The 18,984-nt window shown below is 41.1% G+C and overlaps 1 protein-coding gene across 2 annotated transcripts in view; it reads right to left on the bottom strand.

Annotated features, from left to right (window-relative positions):
* The window catches only part of JARID2 (jumonji and AT-rich interaction domain containing 2), a 213,508-nt gene that overhangs the window by 50,744 nt on the left and 143,780 nt on the right, over positions 1-18,984 (bottom strand). The window contains exons 1-2 of one of the 2 annotated variants that reach the window (XM_030966488.1): positions 13,880-13,884; positions 8,657-8,826 (exon numbers count right to left, since the gene is read on the bottom strand). Coding sequence is in view for 1 of the 2 variants with exons in the window: in XM_030966482.1 (XP_030822342.1) it covers positions 8,657-8,826 (170 nt within the window). In the remaining variant the exon portion in view is untranslated. Of the gene's footprint in view, positions 1-8,656; positions 8,827-13,879; positions 13,885-18,984 lie in introns of those variants that run through there. The other variant, XM_030966482.1, reaches the window with a different exon arrangement.

Here is an 18,984-nt window from a genome sequence, read left to right as displayed (position 1 = left end):
GCCATGGCAGAAGGAGTGAGCTGTAAGAAAGGCTGTGAAGTGCAGCAGCAGCAGAGAAGAAGGAAGGAACCCAGATGTGCTGGGGCTGGAGAAAGGTGATTGGTGAGAGGTGCACTAGTAGATGGACACAAGCTGACGGAGCAGTGGGGGAAGGGAGATATGGAATGGATTACTGACAAGAAATAGTAACAACTACAGTAAAGTGTACAGGACACTGCAGCTAAGGCTGGCTCAATACAAGGCATCCATCTGACAGTGCAGTCAACCTGCTGCCCTGGTCCAGACATTGGCCACTCACCTTTTCCTGCTTAACAAGTCTCACAGTTGAGAGCAGAAGCCATGGCCAAAGTCAGGCAGCAACCTGGAGGGAACTTCTCAGCCCTCTCCCTCTCCTCCAAAACACTAGGGGAAAGGCCAAATACCAAAGCTGGACCTCCACAGTGAGATTTTGAAAGCCTAAAAAATTTCCATGTCTGACTAAGGGATTGCGAGCCACACACAAAAGTTTGAACAGCTGACATAAACCCAGGTACCCTCTCCTCACCAGTACAAGAGTTCCTAGGATCAGAGGCTAATGCATGTAGCAAATTTTGAGAAAATCATTAATGATGAGTTGTTTTTTAAAAAATCACTCATCAAGGTTACAATGAGCTATGAATTATTACAGAAAGGGAGGACAGTCAGCTCTTTAAAAAAATTAGATTTGAAGTATGTTTGGCAACTGCTTCCATCAGTATCTTCAGTTTCATTATTGAAATTCTCTTATGAGTATTTTGTCTTCCCTCCTATTGTGAGAGCAACACAAAAGAAAGCCTAACTATATAGGAAAAAATGATTTCCACAACTACACACTAAGTGTGGCCTAATGCATATGAAGGAATGACAAATGCATTCCATGCCCTCTTTTACAATAATTTGGTGCTTATACAACAATAAGTACAAAGTAAAATATAGGGGGTTTAAGTTATGGTGATGCTTTTAGCAATTTTCTAGGAAAAATATCACCCTTTGCATGTGCAAAATTCAGGCTCACTACTAACAGTAGGCAGAATTGATGCTTTTGCAGCCTCTACACACAGATGTGTTGACCTCAGCAGCAAGTGCCTGATTAATAGAATAAACTATACTCTTTTTCAGCCATTTTATTTGACTAATGAGGTTATTACTTTTTTTCTTTTTGACAAATGTGTAGTTCTCTCTCCTAAATTACAGTTATGTTTTGTTTCTCATTAAATTACATTAACTTTTGTCTTGGACTAGCTAAACATGTTAAAAAAACCCTCTGAATTTGGATCTGAAGAGTGGAATCAGAAGTACGGAAAGTGCATGTGCTTTGCCAAAAATACTATTTCATTACTCTTCAGAATTAGCTGGCAGTGCTTCTGCAGTATTTACTGAAGTACAAACCAAATGTTTTCATCTGGACGGGATTCAAACTGTGGTATGTTACAACCACAACAAAAATCATCTCAGTCCAAAAGCCTTCTCTGTAATTTGGGCTGTGGTTTCTGCAAAATTGGAGGATTCTTCTCCATGAATTATTTACACCGACTCCCCCTCTAGCTCCTCTTTTTTTTTTTTTTCCTTGCCTTCTAACAATTAAACACAACCCAGATGTGCTTTGGAAAAATCTTAAAACAATTTAAAACATTAGAATGATTTACACACAGGGCAGGTCAAGGTATGTGGGACTTCAGCCTGCCCTAAAAAAGCACACGGCTTGCCAAGCCCCACAGTGAGCCACGTCCAGAGGTTTGGCTTCTCCTCTGACATACAGCCCCATTTTGTGGCTGTAAGCAGGTGGAAAAACCTTGCCTCTCAAATGCTCCTGATGTGCTGGCATCTCAATGCTTAACTTTTACAGCCTGCCTCTCATTAATTATATGTCCCACTTATTATGTTTCGGCAGGACAATGCCAAATCCCTGAAGTGAAAATATATGTAATTTATGCCTGCATCTTATGGCTGTTTTACCAAGCCAGGCTAAAGGAGCACAAACTGCATAAATTCTATAGGAAAGAGCAACTGTACTTCACTTGTCTGACTCCACCTGCAGGAATGGTCCCAGAGGGAGCTCCCCAATGCCTGAGCAAGAGGGAGGAAAAGGCCATCTCAAATACAGAAATAAAACTGAGCTCCAACTCCTCCCTCTGCTGCCATTGTTCCAATCACAAGGTGCCTGGTGTAACATTTAATTTATTGACTAGTGTAGCAACATAACTCCCATTTTCTTCTCAGTCTGTTCTTTGAACTAATAGAGTTTAAACACAAAAGCTTGAAGAAAATTTTTCCTTTTCTAGAGAAATGGAGCAACGGTGGGGAAATGCATGAGTCTGCAGGAAAAAAATAGAAGGTCTACTTTCCAAACTTAGCAAAACACTCCAGAGTAACAGAGCACCCAAAATTAAAAAATAAAAAAACCAAAGGAGTGCTTCTTACATCTACAATTCTTATCTGACAATCTCAAATCCATTTAACTCCACCAGCCTGACTGGATTTTACAGTGAACCTCAAAACCAATGCTTTCCACGTGCACTTCAACTTTATGTTCCCTCCCACCAAGAACAAAACTAGTATGGAAGTTTTAAACCACCGTGATGACATTCCCAACAAGCTACCAGGCTGTGTTTCATACCCAAGAGATCCTGCTAGGTTTATCCCTAGCATAAAATCAGTCATTTGGATAACATTGAAGCTATGGTATATTCACGGGTTAGAGAAGCAGTCTCAGAGGCTTTTGGCTGGGATAAAGGGCAGGAATTGCCTTTGCCAGAATACTTTACATTGCCCCCTGGGCAGTGAGGCTTTGAATTGCTGCTGCCATCACAGCACTCAGATTTTAGGCCAGTAGCTCATCCATAATCAACATCCAGCTACGTCAACACCTATATACAGAGTTAAATATTTATCCTCATTTTACAAAATACCAAGCAGCTTGCTGAGGGACTTGGACTGAATCTGTAGCAAATATAAGAGCTAAACCTCAAGATTAGTCTCCCATTTCAATCAGTCAACTGCATCCTGTGGCTTTTTGCAGGGGTAGATATTGAAATCGTTAACAGCAGAAAGGGCCCAAAAACTGGAAGAGCAAGAAAAAGCTTTCCTTCAGCTCTAGTTCTACCCACAGGATACTCTATCTTACTTCAGCACCTCTTCCCATCTCTTAAATCTCCCAGCAGGCACACACTGACATGAAATTGCACCTTCCACTGGATGTCTGGAGTTGTGGCACTCCAGCAACACTCTGTTCCCCTGGGAAGGAATAATCCATGGTGGGGGTCACCAGGGTCCCTTCTCTCTCTGTTCTTCACACAAATGTTGCTCACTCTGAGACTGTGTAACCACTTGTCCCAGACAATACTGATTAAATTACTCTTGTCCTAAATCACCACAAGAGTTGCTTAGTAGCTCATATTCCATAGGTGGCCTAAATGGTTGCATGTATGAGAAGCAGCTTATATTCTATGCTCCAATGTTACTCCGAACTTTAAATCAGAACTTAGAAATTTTGAGGTTACAATTACTAAATGCAAGCTTATTTTGATTAAATGGTTTGTGCATTTGAAATTCAACACCCTAAAGTTTATTCTTGAATTTACAATCCATCCTAAAATTTTAGTTTCAAATACTAAATTATATAATAACAAAATCAATTAAAATTTTTCTTCCAGTATTTTAAACAAGTTATTGTATGTCTGCATACAATAATATGTTTTAATATTTTAAAAAGTTTTAATATTGTAAAAAGTAACCCAGACTGCAAAGAAGCTCATACTTTTGGACAGTATCAGCATTTCATTGCTTTGCTTCCAGCCTAATCAAGTTGCAGTGCTATTCAATCTGCTTACTCTGATGTGGAGATCAAGTCTCCATGGTGCCAATGGCTGGTGCTTCAAGAGTGTGACCCATGCAAGGCAGCAGCTCTCCAAGGACAGCAGCACAGGCTGACTACTGAGCCTGCTGACACCAAACTAACAGGCAAACAAACATACCTTTTGCTTTGCTGAAAAGATTGGCAAATTAACAGTTGGTTTTGTAACATGCCCAAGATTAAGAACTCCCAAGTTTCACTTCTGGGGGCTCTCCCATTGTAATCGGAAATCTCTGCAGGTATGAACTGATTCCATCAATTTCTCCAAAAAAGAAGACTCAGGTCAAAAGCCCCTGATCCTTTTTACCACCCAAATACAGGTGCTTAAAAGAATAAAAAGCCTGTTTAAGAGTGCGCTGCACTAAAAGTTAGAAGCTACTGAACTTCAGACAAACAGGCATATTTCAGACAAATATTTCACATAGTGAAATTTTCTGTTTTGATTCTGCCCAATTGTAATAAATCATCAGATTATTAAGTCAGCACAGCACTCAAAGAAAAAGAAAAATCACACATTTTGCAGAATAGAAGAGCCTGAAAACTCAATTTGTGAGATCTCAATTAAACCATTTTTATTTAGGAATCTCTGAAATTCTCTAGCATGTAACTCCCAGAGGCTCAGCTTAATTAGAAAATTGATCATGGGAAAACTTCTTAAAATGTACTCTACTAATCACAACCTCCCTGTTATCACCTTTTGCCAAAGATCTATTGCTCACGGGGAGTTGTTTTTCTTTCCTCTTTTAGCCTGATATTTGACTCACAATATTTTAACCTGTAAATAATTACAGAGAGCAGAGGTAACTTGAATGCACTGTAACAGAAGCTATTAAGAAAAATATGATCAAAAGCAGAAAACATAGTAAAAGTGAGAGCTGTTCTACAACTACACGGAGATGACACACTCGTATCTACATGCTGCTGAAAGACACAATTATGCCTCTGGCAAAGGGCATACAGGCTCCTTCAAAGAAGCTATTTAAAGATAACACTGCAGACAATCACTTCAGAGATATCTGTACTATTCCCCTCCTTGTGTTGAAAATTCTAGGTCACAATTCAATAAAATTCTTAAAAAATCACCAATCTTTTTTAAAGGAGGATTTTAAAATAATAGAAAGCAGAGGAGCCTTGCCAAGTTTGGTCAGTTTGGGAATTTATTCCAGGCCTCAGATATTCATCAACTGTTACAGCTTTTTCATTTTGCTCCACTTACCTTTTGAGAAGTAATTAGTACAGAGTATTATCAAATCAAGAGTTTGAAAAACAAACTAATTAAAATATGTCTAAAACCTTTGTGTTCTGGATAATGAAACCAAGCAGGTCATCTTGGTTAAATTATTTCCCCTTGAAATTGCAGGGTGCTAATGGGGGGGGCAGTTAAAATTATTTGAATCATTGGATTTTCTTACACACAGCAGGACAGGTAAATGGGACTTGTTCTCCTAAGTATGGGACCTTATACATGTCAAGGGACTTTCTTCCACATTGTAGCATAATAGTATTGCCCCTTCACTGACAGAGTTCAGCCGCCCCTACTCAAAATAAACCCCACAAGAACAATGAAGAGTGAGCCATAGTGGTGACAGGATGCTTAAATTTCTCTGTTTAAAAACAGAAAATGAAAGTACTCCCTGACATGTGAATTCATGGTGGAATTGAGTCTAAGGTTGGACTTCGTGATCTTGAAGGTGTTTTCCACCCTTAGTGACTCGTGCTTTTATGGTGTGACAAATTTGCTCTGTGCTTCTGACACCACTGTGGGGTATGGTGGTACAAGGACAGAGAAGACCACTGAGCTGCATTCCCAGCAATCCTGGGAAAGACTCCTTTGTCAAAAAAAGGCTTTGATCATGAATCTAGGGTTTATACCACCAGATCATTTTGATGGAGTTTTTTTTTTTTTTTGGTTTGTTTTTTTTTGGTTTGGTTTTTTTTTTTTTTTGCTTAAACAAACATAGGGATTTACTGTCCTAGATCTTATCACTCCTACACTTAAGACTTTCAAAGTGCTGATCTTCAACCCTGTGAGTGAGTTCTAGTGTGCTCTTATTTCCATGCAATTGCATGTTGCATTTCATGGTGAAAGCACAAAGAGCCAAGGTGAACACATACAGCTGGACAGAAGTCAGAACAACCACCTGTCCCACCATGCAACCAATTCTGAAACCCTCAACACTGCAATAAAAATAATAGCATGGAGGTTCCAAATCAAAATAACTCCTTCCAAAAAATCCCAAGTCTTCCTTCCCTATGCAGGATCTTAATAAGCTGCTGGCTCTTCCCTCTCCAGGCTCACTAGGCAGCACCAGAAGAGTAGCACCAAACTAAGCCTGCCAGTGCCCTGGAGAGGCACCTGTGGGACCTTTCTGGAGCTGGATGTACCAGCACACTGCTACATGAACTCCCTACCAGCATATTAACAACTTCCATCTCCTTGTTTTGAAATGGACAAATCGAAAGAAACAACCACCTGGAGCTAAACATTCCCAGAGACCAAATGGACACAAGCTCAGGCAGCCAGGACCCCTTGAAGGACACAGCAGTTCAGGCAAAGAAGCCAGAACCATGCTAATACAAGTCTGAACATCAACCCCTCCCTCCAAGCCACAGCACTCTTCTGCTCCTCCAGAGAAGCATCCAGGGAGCAGGTGTCCAAGAAGATTCTCCTGCCTCTTTTTTAACTGGCTCTTTTCATGTTTTATACAGGGGTGATGCAGTAATAAGCTTGTGGGGGTGCTGAAACACAAAGCTGACAGCTTTCCCTTTCACAGTTTTTCTTCAGACTGTTTAAGCAGACCAAGAACATGCCATGTGTGGCACTCAGAGCAGACTCTCCCTCGTGGTTTTTAACATAATTGTAATTGTGATCTTGCAGTCTGAATGCATGTGTTGTCAGAAATGTTCAAGTACTCCTGCATACTGAAGAAATTAGGAATGAATTGCAAGTTCTTAATTGACAGTACAAAACATCAATTATGCCACAGATGAATAGCAAAGGAGAAAATTACAGGTGCAAGAGCTAAACACCCATTGATTTAAATAAAAAAATTAAAAAAAAAATAAAAATCCAACAACATGAAGCACTGGAATAGGACTAAAGTACCCGTGCTTCCCATTTGCATTGTTAAACCAGAACACAGAGAGAATGCTAAAAGAGTAGGAAATAAAAGTGGAGATAAGTGACACCCCCACACAGGTTGCCTTTCCGTAAGTGCAAGTGCCTTCAAAGCTATAAATAGCACATGCTTAGTTAGCAAGCAGTGGAAACAAGCGTGTGAATGCAGCCATGTGTGCTCACACACAGACACACAGACACACAGAACCCCCATCTGACTCTTCTCACCAACAACTGTGGCAGTTGGCCCAGATCACAGCAGTGACACGCTGCCAACAGACTGATCAACCTCACGCACACTAAATTAGAAATACATTTCCACAGATTACATTTCAAAGGACCGTTATGCCACTTTGAACTCCATTAGATTCTGCTCCTCTTCATCCTTTAAATAAACACAAAAGCTAGCAAATCACCCCCTGCTATCCCCTCCACCCACCCACTTTACCACAGGTCCCAACAGGATGGAGGCTCCATATTGGATGTGAAATAAGAGGGATAAATTAGCAACCAATCTGAAAGTACCACTAGCCTAAAACCTTACAGAAAATCAAACCACACTGCATTAAGGTGAGAAAGCCTCAGCAGGAAGCTACAGGTGGTGTTGATCACTGCTGTCCACAGATGCAACTGAGACCTAAGAAAGAGGAACTCAAGCTCTGAAAGATTCAACCCACCAGGTAAGACTTTTGCAGACAAGCTCTATCTGTAACAAATGCACAACCTTTCAGCAGGTAATGGGACAAAACAACACCAAGGGGCACCATTCCAGCACAGATGATGCAGCTAGGGCTAACGAATGAGACAGGGGATGCACCTATCCAGAAACACACAGCAAGAGATAACATGACAACTGGGGGATAAAATTGAAAGATGCTATCTTCAGCACAAGACTTGGGACACAGAGCCATGGAAAGTCTTAAGAAAAATGACCACTTGAGTAACATCTCCTTCTCTAGTTTAATCTGGACAGTACCTCATGCTCAGGCCCCCCAAGTCTGACACGCAGGCTTGCACACACACAGCCCATGGATCCCTGACACACCACACAGCTCCAGCCAGGCTCGAGCACCTGTTACTGTGAAGTAATTTGAGTATTTCACTCCACAATTTCAGATGCCTCCTTTGTACTTGGATTGCTGAGAGGAGGAGCTCACCTGTTTTAATTATCACCACGGGAACAATCCAGCTCCTGAGGCAGACAAGAACAATAGCAATCCCTCCACCCACTGTCAGATGAAAAACCTCACTCAGATTGAACAATAAAGGACAGTGAGTAGGTAAAGAAGGGGAATTTCCAAGCAGATTTTCTCCTCTTGCAGGAACAAGTACTCAGGCAAGTTAAGCACTTCTCCACTTTATAGTCAGACAAAACAAAGGAGGATAGGGAGGACTTAAGAGAGCTAGACAAAAACCCATTCAGGGTAACAGAGAGCCAAGCATAAAAGAAATTTCTTTTTGCACTATTACCAGCCTCATTTTATGATCTTTAGAACCATGAACTCGAATGCTCCTGCTGCAGATACAGTCAAATTGCTGAGAGCTGAAATGCACACAATACCTTCAAGTGCAGCTCCAGTACATTTGTCTGGCTGCTGCTTGGTGTGCAGTGCTACAGCTCCTTCTGTGAATGAGACTGTGCCCCAGTGCTGCTGCCAGGTACCTACCTCGAAGACAGAGGAAAGTGAGAAAATCTTCTGTCTTGGGCTTCCTTTTGGAGAGGTCAGAAATCTGAGTGGCAGGAGGGGGTAACAACGGCTCCACTATCTTTATTGGAGTTGTGCTGGGACTGTTTGGCTGGGACTGAGCAAACTTCCTTTGTGCTTGCAGCCTTGGCCTGTGGAAACAAGAGCACATCAGAAACATGTTAGGCAGAACTTGCTGGATGTGTGAAAATATAAAAATTCACCATATAGGACGGAGAGAGAGAGACAAAGAGAGAGAGATCAAGATCTGAATCCATCTCCCACCAATACCAAATCCCTAACTGGGTCAATGATGAAGACAGTATTTTATTTGTTTTACCCTTTGGTATCTTCTGCTACAATTTGGAAAAGCAGAAAGGGAACATCTTGACTGCAAAATCTGTGACTACTGTTTCATATGTTCTGAGTGTCTTCTTGCACTTGATACAATTACAGTTTACCATTCACTTATTTGGAAATTAAATCTGTATTTTGCACCATGAAAATGCCTTTTTTTGTTAAGTGTTAGTGCTCATTGCTTTCTGTTTTTAATTAAATTACAAATTAGGTTTATTTTAGCCCCATTAATGTTTTAATTTATTCCAATCTGCTAGAATCTTATTTTTATAGTCAAATATATATTAATAGGATAAGGTATATATATATATTTGTGCCCAGTTCTAAAAAATAAAGCCTTTAGGAGAAGATATTTTTGACAGGGAAAAACATCAGGCCAAAACATTTAGATTTTATTTGTTGGCCACAGCCCAGAAGACAGTAAGCAAGGAGGTCAGCAGTGGGGCTAAGCAGGATTTGGGATAAATTTGTAAGGTTGAAGGACATGTGTGGAATGAATTTGTTCAGTCCTGGTAGTGGGCAATGGACTGACACTCTCTGATTAGTTTTAAAACATGCCCAGATACGGCTGCAGGAAATGAGCGGCTGCACGTGATTTTGGCACTTGGCTGCAAATTATTTCAAGCCTATCTGAAGGCTCTGATTAACTGCTAGGTAGCAATGAATATGATTTTCTTTAATATGTCTAGAACGTAAATTGGTATTAGGGAAAGCATTTTGGGGCAGGACAGATACCTGGAGGGGGTCTCGCTGGGAGCCTGGCTAAGTTCCCCACATAAGAACATGTTAATTTCTCACTTAAGCAACTGGGATTCTAATTATGATCTTTATTACAGCTTCAAAAAGGAGAGAAGCTACAGAAAGAACTTAAAACCTTGTTGAGAAAGGATGCAATTTTATGTCATTTTATTCCCTAATAGCAGAGTATTTACATAATGTCAAAGTGGAACATATTAAATAACACTGAAGGGAAGCCCAGGTCTTGTCACTCCATGGCAGCCTCGATTGTTGTGACTTAAGGAAAGCTCAGTTATCGTTTGGTAGGGATGAAACACAAATTGGCATACCTCTTGTTTTTCACGGGTATTAACCTTAAATATTTGGGTAACAAGAGGTTTGTTACAACAAACACATCCCCTAATGACAACAGAGAGCCAAAGTAACATTCAGCAGTTTTCTCCCTAAACTATGCATAAAATTGTCCTTGTCCTCACTATCCAACCCCCACTGCCCTGAACAACAAAACATACCAGCCATTCCTACTGCTTTTTTAATCTCCTCCATGGCAAAAATAACCTGGTGTTTACAAATATTTTTATAATGGAGTTTATAATTTGTGAACTGGAACTAAAAGACTATTTAGCACATATATTTCCTCATATCTATGAACAATTATCTTTCCAGGATGAAGGTCTTGTATAGATATACCTGTATCTCCCAAAAATTACTCAGATTGCTTTGCAAAGCCCCATCTCTTCAAGCAGACTAAGGACTCCTGAGCAGGATGAATGGTATTTTAATTTCAAGCAACTACATTTCTATCACCAAAACCATACATGCAGCCAGAGAAAAACGCTTTGTGTTGGTTCCTGTTCTGCACAAAACATATGCTCTCTCGGCAAAAAGCAGACTATAAAGGTTAGCAAGCACCCCGGCTTTCTGCACAGCAGTTTTTTCTCATTGATGTGCTTCATCAGCCAGGCTGTTAAAAACATAAACCCACCCATTCTCTACATCTCTGTACCTGCTCAAATCTCATGTGATCAGTGATAAGCAAGCAGTACCACCACCCACCATGCCACAAAGTAAAGATTAAGCTTGTTTTATGATTCAAAATTAACCATTTGCAGCAAAAGAATCATCCATGCTGGTTTGCAGTATCCCTATTATCAGTCCCCAGAGCACTGAAACAGCATTAGAGAATGACTTGCAAGTTTGGCATAGATGTGAAATTAATTAGGGAACCTAAAGTACTTTTGGTTCTCTTTTTGAAAGTATGCTATCTGCTACCATTCTTTTCTGGGACAAAAAATTCCTCGTGGGGCACGAAGCCTGGCCTGGCAGCATCACAGGCTCTTCACACCCATGGGGGCCCTTGATTTCAGCAAGGATAGAGAATATTCCAGGTATTCCCTCCACTTACAACCATGAACTTTTGCTGCTTCTCCCAGGGAGGCTGTGGAGACTTGTTGCTATATGGTCAGATGTGCCTGATATGCTTCTCCTCCCAGAGAGGAAAGATGGCTGTACTTCCACCTGCTCAGTTTGACCTCACCAGTTACACCAAATTATGAAATATCCATCTTTTATTAAAACCACAAGCAGCTACAGGGTGTAAATATCACTGATTCAGTTTATGAACACCAGTAAATGAAAGCACTCTTTTATGACTGCAGCATCCTTTAGGTTTCTGCAACAAGTAGTGTTCCTTGCCTGGATACGTGTGTGCTCCACAGGCTTCTACTTCAGTGCCTGAGAGTGCATACAGAGTGAACTGTGAGCAAGAAATAAACTATTCTGTAGCTACAGCATACAGGGATGAGGAATCATGATTAGGAAGCAAAATACACGTTCTTAAGTAGCTCTTGCTTCAGATTTATGTAAACACGACCAGTTTCAAAGGTGGGCCAGCAAAGAAAAGACACATACTTCAAAACACTGGCAGCAACTAAAACTGTTTCCTTGTGAAGGCATGTTTGCACCTTAATAAACTTGTATGTCCCCATGAAAACCTCTAGCAGCATAAAACCAATTATTTCAGGTATGGTTTCACATTACACTTAATCCAATCTAGGTGTGAAGCTGCTGCCAAAGAAGGACTGTACCCTCCTTCTTCACTACAGTTACATTAGACGAAGCGTATCAAGTCGTACTCACACACCACTTCTGAACAAGGAAGAACAGAAATTATAAAAAGTGTTAAGAAAGACACAGTGTGTGTATGATGGTGCCTATCTAAAATTTAGAAAAAAACAGTGTAGCCAGCAGGGCCAAGGCAGTGATTGTCCTCCTGTACTCAGCACTGGTGGGGCCACACCTCAAATGCTGTGTTCAGTTTTGGGCCCCTCACCATGAGACACTCAGGTGGTGGAGATGGAAATGGAGCTGGTGAATGGTCAGAAGCACAAGCCCTGTGAGAAGTTGAGTGAGAGAGCTGTAGATGTTTAGTCTGGAGAAAAGGAGGCTCAGGGGGAATCCCATCACTCTCCACAACCGCCTGAAAGGAAGATGTAGCCAGATGGGGGTCAGTCTCTTCTCCCACATAACAAGTGACAGGACCAGAGGCAAAGGTCTCAAGTTGTGCCATGGGATGTTTAGATTGGGTATTAGGAAGTTTCTTTACAGAAAGGGTTGCAAAGCATTGGAATAGTCTGCCCAGAGAAGTGATTGAGTCACCATCCCTGGAGGCATTTAAAAAGACACATGGATGTGGCACTTAAGGACACAGGTAGACTTGGCAGGGCTGGGTTAATGGTTGGAGTCAATGACTTTAAAGGTCTTTTCCAACATAAATAAATCCACGATTGTTTAAATGCCTAACACCACCAACACTTTCCTCTTTGCTTCCTAATGCAAGGATTTCTGCTGGAATGACCTATTTAGTGTGCATTTGGCAACAACAGACAGATTGGCATGAACAGTAGAAAGAAAAAAAAAAATCCTGTTTCCGTCCTCAAAATAAATTGCTCACTTTGTCCTCACTGAAAGGGTACACACTATGTAAGGCTCATAAATACGCAAACAGAAAAAACTTCGTAAGATGGAAAAGGATGAGGAAAGAACTTAAAATAATCCCACATCTAAACGTCATGCAAACACCCAACATGCAGCCAGAAATATCCAGACTATTTAAAAATAAACAGTAAACCACTTTCTCTCAACAGAAGAGATTATTTTCCTTCTACTTCTTTTGAGAGACTTTAAACACATACCTATGACGCAAAGTTCAAAAAAGCCTCAGCCTGAGGAAGTCTCACCTCCTTTGGGTATGCTTCTCTTCTACTGAACTGACTGTATAGGTCTAAGAAAGTAAATTTCAGCCAGAGACTAAAACACCACAACAAAAATATCCTGATTGCAAAAAGTCAGGCTAGGCTACAAAACATTTCTCTCCTGACACAAAATATACTTTTTGAAGCTTTTTTAGAGTAGAGCTCATTTTTAGTAGAACATTTTAAGCAAATTGCATTCTTTGTAATTAAAACACTACAGTTTGCGTTAACTAAAAGTGCTTCAGAATGTCTTTTAAAAAAAGCATATCCTAGCACCATTTCTTTAGCTTGTAAAAAAGTCCACATTTAGGAAAAAAAGACTTAATACACAAAGGCAGTCTTTTCTTCACAAAGCAAAGTTCAGGTTAGTAATAGCAGTCTATGTTAAATTTAGTAAACATTAACATTCTAGATAACAGTGCATGTGCTAGCAACAAATCAATATTAAACTATCAGTATGTGAGATTTTGTTGTACACGAGTACAAAAATCTTACTCTTTTCACTTTATTACTCCATAACTCCTAAGCGAAAACAAAGCATAAGTATGATAAAACACACACAAAACCAAATATGCACAGATTTGTAATCTTTTTTGCATGCATCCTTATCTATTTATAGAAAATTCTGGGTTTGAGAGACTGTTCTCATGCCTAAGCATCTCAACTGGGAAGAGATTTGCAAAACAATCTTCTGCAAATGTTCTCTAATCTCCAGCAATCTGCAGGTTTCCACCAAGCTTCCTGCTTAGTATGTGCTACCATATGTCCTTGCTGCTTGGTCTCATTACCTTTCACTTACTCCTTGAACTCCACTTTTGCTTTTGCCTTTTCCTGCTTTTCTGTAGCCTGATACAACCTTTTCCTTGACAACAGCAGGACAAAGAGTTAGGTTTCCAAACACTATAGGAGCCAAAACTGAAGCAGCTGCTTGAGCGGTAAAGTTTTGTGACTAATTCCCATTTTCCTTCTCACTGCAATGTGCTTTTCACTTAACAATTAAGGGAAGGCTCTGGCAGGGCTAGGCACTCTACCTCACAGATTTTGTTCATGTTAACATCATTATAGCTTCCCCTCTGCTGAATACCTGGGTTATTTCCTTCCTTGCTGTGACATTTTGCTGGCATGGTGAAAAACTTATCTCTGAGGTTTGCTTGGCTCTGTGCCCCTGATCTCAATGAGGTCTGAAGTGCACCATCTTTCGGTCTCGTTGGAGGTGATAAACCAAGTATGTAAATTGTGTAACTGCACCATACAACGGGGCACTTGGTCTGGCACACAGCATGTCTGTACAGAAAAATTCACTTGTGTGTGCAGCTTTGTTCACTAAGGTAAACTTGAATGTGACAGGCTGCAGAAATATTCTGCCCTCATTTAAAAATAAAATAAAAACGTAATTTAGGCTTTAATAGCCAGGTGTCTGCTGGAAATCAGATGATTATCAAGTGTGTAATTTCCACCTCAAAGTCGACCATGTTACAGGCACTTCTAGGCAAGCCCAAGATGAGTATTCAAAACTTGTTGCTGGAGGTATCATTCTTCACAGGACAAAAAAGAAATCTTAGCCAGCAGGAAGCATGGCTAAGCTACATTTTACCCTTTCAATCCTCAGAGTAAGTCCAACAGTGACCTTCTAGAAGACCACCTGTTCATGTGAACAGGGTTCCAAACTTCAACTAGATTTCTACAACAATAATACCAAAACTTATATGAAACATATTCTTTTTTCCCCAAATTGTGATGGTTAACAGTTGGATAATCAAAAACACGAAGTGGGAAAAAAAATCCCCTCAGAACACAAGATCTTGTTGGCTGTCCCTGGAGCACACCCTGAGTATGCTCTGTTGGCTCTGGTGGCACTAGGCAGTGTTTCTATTTGTACTCACTCACCTCTGCCACCACTGTGTCCCAAGCTACCCTGTCAGGTCAATCAACAGCACCACACCAAGAGCAAGAAAGCCAGCATGTGAAGGAGTCCTTTAAATTGCATTTACGCTCCCACATGCCCCAAAGCTACCGGGATAGCATTTTCTGCCCGTATCAGTGGTATCTGTTGCCCATTTGATAACACATGGCTCCACTGCTACTGCCAGCAAGTCTGCAGTAGAGGAAACAGAGATTCAATCGGCATCTGTGTCCCCACACCGGTTTGTACCAGGAAGGGACTAGAAATTAAGAAACCTGGTTGCTCCCATCCATGAAGATATCAAGTGCAGCTAACTATTGCAAAGCATGGGGTCACTCTCAGATATGGCTCCTTCAAAATAATTCACAAGATAATGTAACCTGAGACACAACCTAGACCTGTACTACTAGGTAAGAGTGTACTTCTTAACCCTACCATATGATTAAAAGAATCTGGGCTACTTTTCAGTAAATTAAACATTCCAGAAAGGTTGAATGCAAGAATTTACAGAAGCTGTTTTACTAAGACCTTTATTCACTCAATCTTTTTTACTTTCTGTGGGTCAGTAAATCAAAATTTAGCCTAAATTAATAACACAATTTTAAACCAGATTTAAATTTTCAAGTGATCCAATGAAAACACAATATTAAATCCATTCAGTCCTTGATTGTAAAGCCTAACAGGGCACATTTCTTTAAAAAACACTTCTTGCTCTAAAACTTTAGCCACAATGAATGGATGCACATTTTCCTTTGAGATTTTTTTTGGTGTGTGTGTGTGTTCTGTTAAATGGGAAGCAGTTGGTTTCTGAGAACCTCCTCTCCTGTTAACAACAGAAAGGTGTTTGGAAATAGCATTTAATGAACAATAATTGAGCTAACCCATATGCTTCGTGACTAGTTCAAAGTACAGCTAGACACAAACTTTTTTTGCTTAAAACTGCTTGAGTTATCATTAATTCTGGAACCGCCTGTTTTTCCTGGCAATACTCACTGATTACAAGAAGGTACTTGCAGTCTCCAAACCCTCCTCATGTCCTGCAGTTTAGCAGAGACACTTATACCTATTAAGAGGAACAGCTGGCTGTTCAAACAACACAAAAGATAGCACTGGGCAAAGTGGGAGTCCTTAAAAGCGGCTGGGCACTGTTACCATCCCCCACCACTTTAACTTGTTAGGAGGAATTGGACAACTTGTTAGGAGGAACTGGACAACTCCAGCCACCATAAATGAGCCTTGTAAATACTCCACATTGCCTATATTAGCAATCACAATGACATAGGTATGGAGAGCCTGCCTGCTAGGCCGAGGCCCATACTAGACAGTTTCTAAAAAGAAGTTGTAGAAAACTAACACTGCGTTCAGGTTTCACCTCTGGATCCAGTAAGTGCAGGTGTTTCAGTGGTCTAGATAACCTTGAGAGGGCTAAATCACACTGGCCACTAAACACCTAGGGTTTTCGCCCTGAAACATCCACAGTGCTCAGGGAATTTTGACACTACTCTTATGTAGCAGCAGGATTTCCCACTGTGAACCTGAGTGCCCTTAGTGGACTTCAGGATACAGGGAAGCAAAGTGCAACAAGAAAGATCCAAAAAACCAAAAGCATAATTAGTCAAAGTTGCAGCCCTTCTCCAGGAGAAGGGCTCTCTCACCTTACGGCTGCAACTGGTTTTAACTGGACTTCATGCAAGAACAGTCCATGCTAGACAGTCCATGCTTATTGCACATAATTTGCATTACTGCAGCAGTGTAGGCAGGGTCACAACCTCTCATCCTGCTTAAGAAGAGTTACCAAGGTGCAACTCCAGCATGGCACAATTACAAAGCCACACATCCACCTTCAAATATCTCAACAATGGCATACTTCAAGCTCAGACTCTAGCAGCTGGATAAAGGCTGATTTAGATAGAAATACATGAATGACCATCAAATACTCAAACCCTTCCACCTGTCCCGTGTGCCAATTGCTGTGGCAAGTACAGGAGGGTTTATTAGCTGCTGTCCAGAGAGAAGTAGCAGTGGGAGTGTGATCAAATGAGGATATGGCAGCTGAATGAAGCTCCCAAGAAACAGTTTTCTTACAGCCTTTGTAATCAGATCACACTATAGCAACTGTACGACAGACTTCTCCATAAATGCAGGGCCAAAGCCTTATTCCTGTAAGTAGGTGTGGGATCTGGACAAACAGAAAGACAATGACTCTTTTAAATCTACTTTCTCCAGGGCTATAACACCTGAGATGGGACAAAAATTTTTCCTCTCCATACAGACATGTGGTGAGCTGTACATGGCAATAGATGGCAGAAGAGATCCTTCTGAATACTGGAGACAGGTGGTGCCACCCTTCCTTTGTCCTGCAGCAGTTCTTAAAAATTCCCATTCTGGAGTAGCATCATTTCTAGTCTACAAACATAAGCACTGGTACTTCAACTTTTGACTGCTCCAAGTTGTACTCCAGCTGTGTCTACACTGTACCATACTGCACACTGCATAAAGCCTTCAAATTCATCAGTCTACAAGGAAATCAATCTAACAACAATGCTGCAGACTGTGAGTCCTACAAATGCTCCTCCCAAAGGCCTGGTTATTGCTGACACCTTCAACACCACAGTCAACAGCATTTGGCTGAGCCAGCTCAGATATGCCCACAGAAGCTACAAAGGTGCACAGTAATGCAAAACCAGCCTCATTCAGAAGGAACAGGAATATATTCCAGAAGTCCATTCTGGAGGGGCCTGTGTCCTGGATACATCTCTTTCCCTGCTGCTCTTTGGGCTATGCATGCTACAGAGATTGCAGCCCAGCTTATGATACTTGACTCTTTGGGACTAAGCTGTGATGGGAGTCACTGCACTGGTGTGAAGCAGTACCAAGCACCAGCTGATGAGCACCGATTTCAGCAGCACCACAAAAGCTACAACTTCTGACTCCTCCCCACACTCCCACCTGTGCACAGCTTATTTCAGCTCCTTCACCCATGTTCTAGAGGCATTCCTCTTCTGCAGCATTCCTCATCTCAGGCTGCTACTTGGTTCTCTTCACCAGAGCACTCTGCAAGCTGCCTACCAAGCACAGCTGAGCACAGCTACCTACAAAAGTACTTGGCAAACGGAGACTAGGGTTTCCAGTTCCTGCATCCACAAATAAGGGCTGCCCCTCTATTCTAGCAGTGTGACCCAAGATTCCTACTTTTCAGCTTGAGCCAAAACCACCATGCCATATCAGAAAGCAAGAAGAACATCACCAAGGAGTCCAGGTCTGGCATTTTATGCTGTGCTGCTGCAGAGAAGAGCATCACCACATGCTAGAAAGTTAAAATGCAAAACCACAGCAGCAAAAAAAAGAATTAAGGAACTCATTTACATTTGCTTGGTTTTTAATAATCACTACCAGATGTCTGAGCGTGTACTATGTCTACAAACTTCTTTTCAAGAAGAAAACCACAAGAACAAAGTTATTTTTTCACACCCTGTCCCTTGTGCTGGAAGTAAACAAGGCTGAACTCCATGCTAATAGACACCTTCCTCACTGGAAGGAGGATGCAATTTCCAGTTCACTTGCACGATCTCCACCTACTGGCAAGGAACCTGTCAAGGTCCTGCTGCCGGCACTCACTGAAGGTGGAAGAATGAAGCAACCTCAGAAGTCTTCTGATATTCAGGTAAAGCCAGTATGGGAAAGCCTAGGAGCACAAAATGGTCTCCCCTTCCACTTCACTTCTCTACAACACCATGCTGCTGTCTGCATGGAATTGTAGGCAACTTTGTTAAATTTGTTATTGTTTATTACCAAGGCAGGTTTGGTAAAAAACCAAATAGATTGGATTATTTTCAAAAGTGTTTTTGACCCCTACAAAAAGATTTCCCACCCTATGGAAGACAGCCTGTAGAATGTTAAAACCTGTTCATTTTGAGAAAACTTGAGCACTGCCCCCTATTTAATTACAGAAAGGTCAAAATTACTTCTAGCACAACACGCTGTGCAGCTTCAATATAATTCTAGTATTATTTTCAGTGTCCTCAGACATCTGAGGGACACCTGCAAAACCTGTTCAC

The sequence above is a fragment of the Camarhynchus parvulus genome, chromosome 2, assembly GCF_901933205.1.
Source record: "Camarhynchus parvulus chromosome 2, STF_HiC, whole genome shotgun sequence".
Lineage (NCBI taxonomy): Eukaryota > Metazoa > Chordata > Aves > Passeriformes > Thraupidae > Camarhynchus > Camarhynchus parvulus.
The sequence above is the reverse complement of the archived record's forward strand: the minus strand, read 5'-3'. Positions and strand labels throughout refer to the sequence as shown.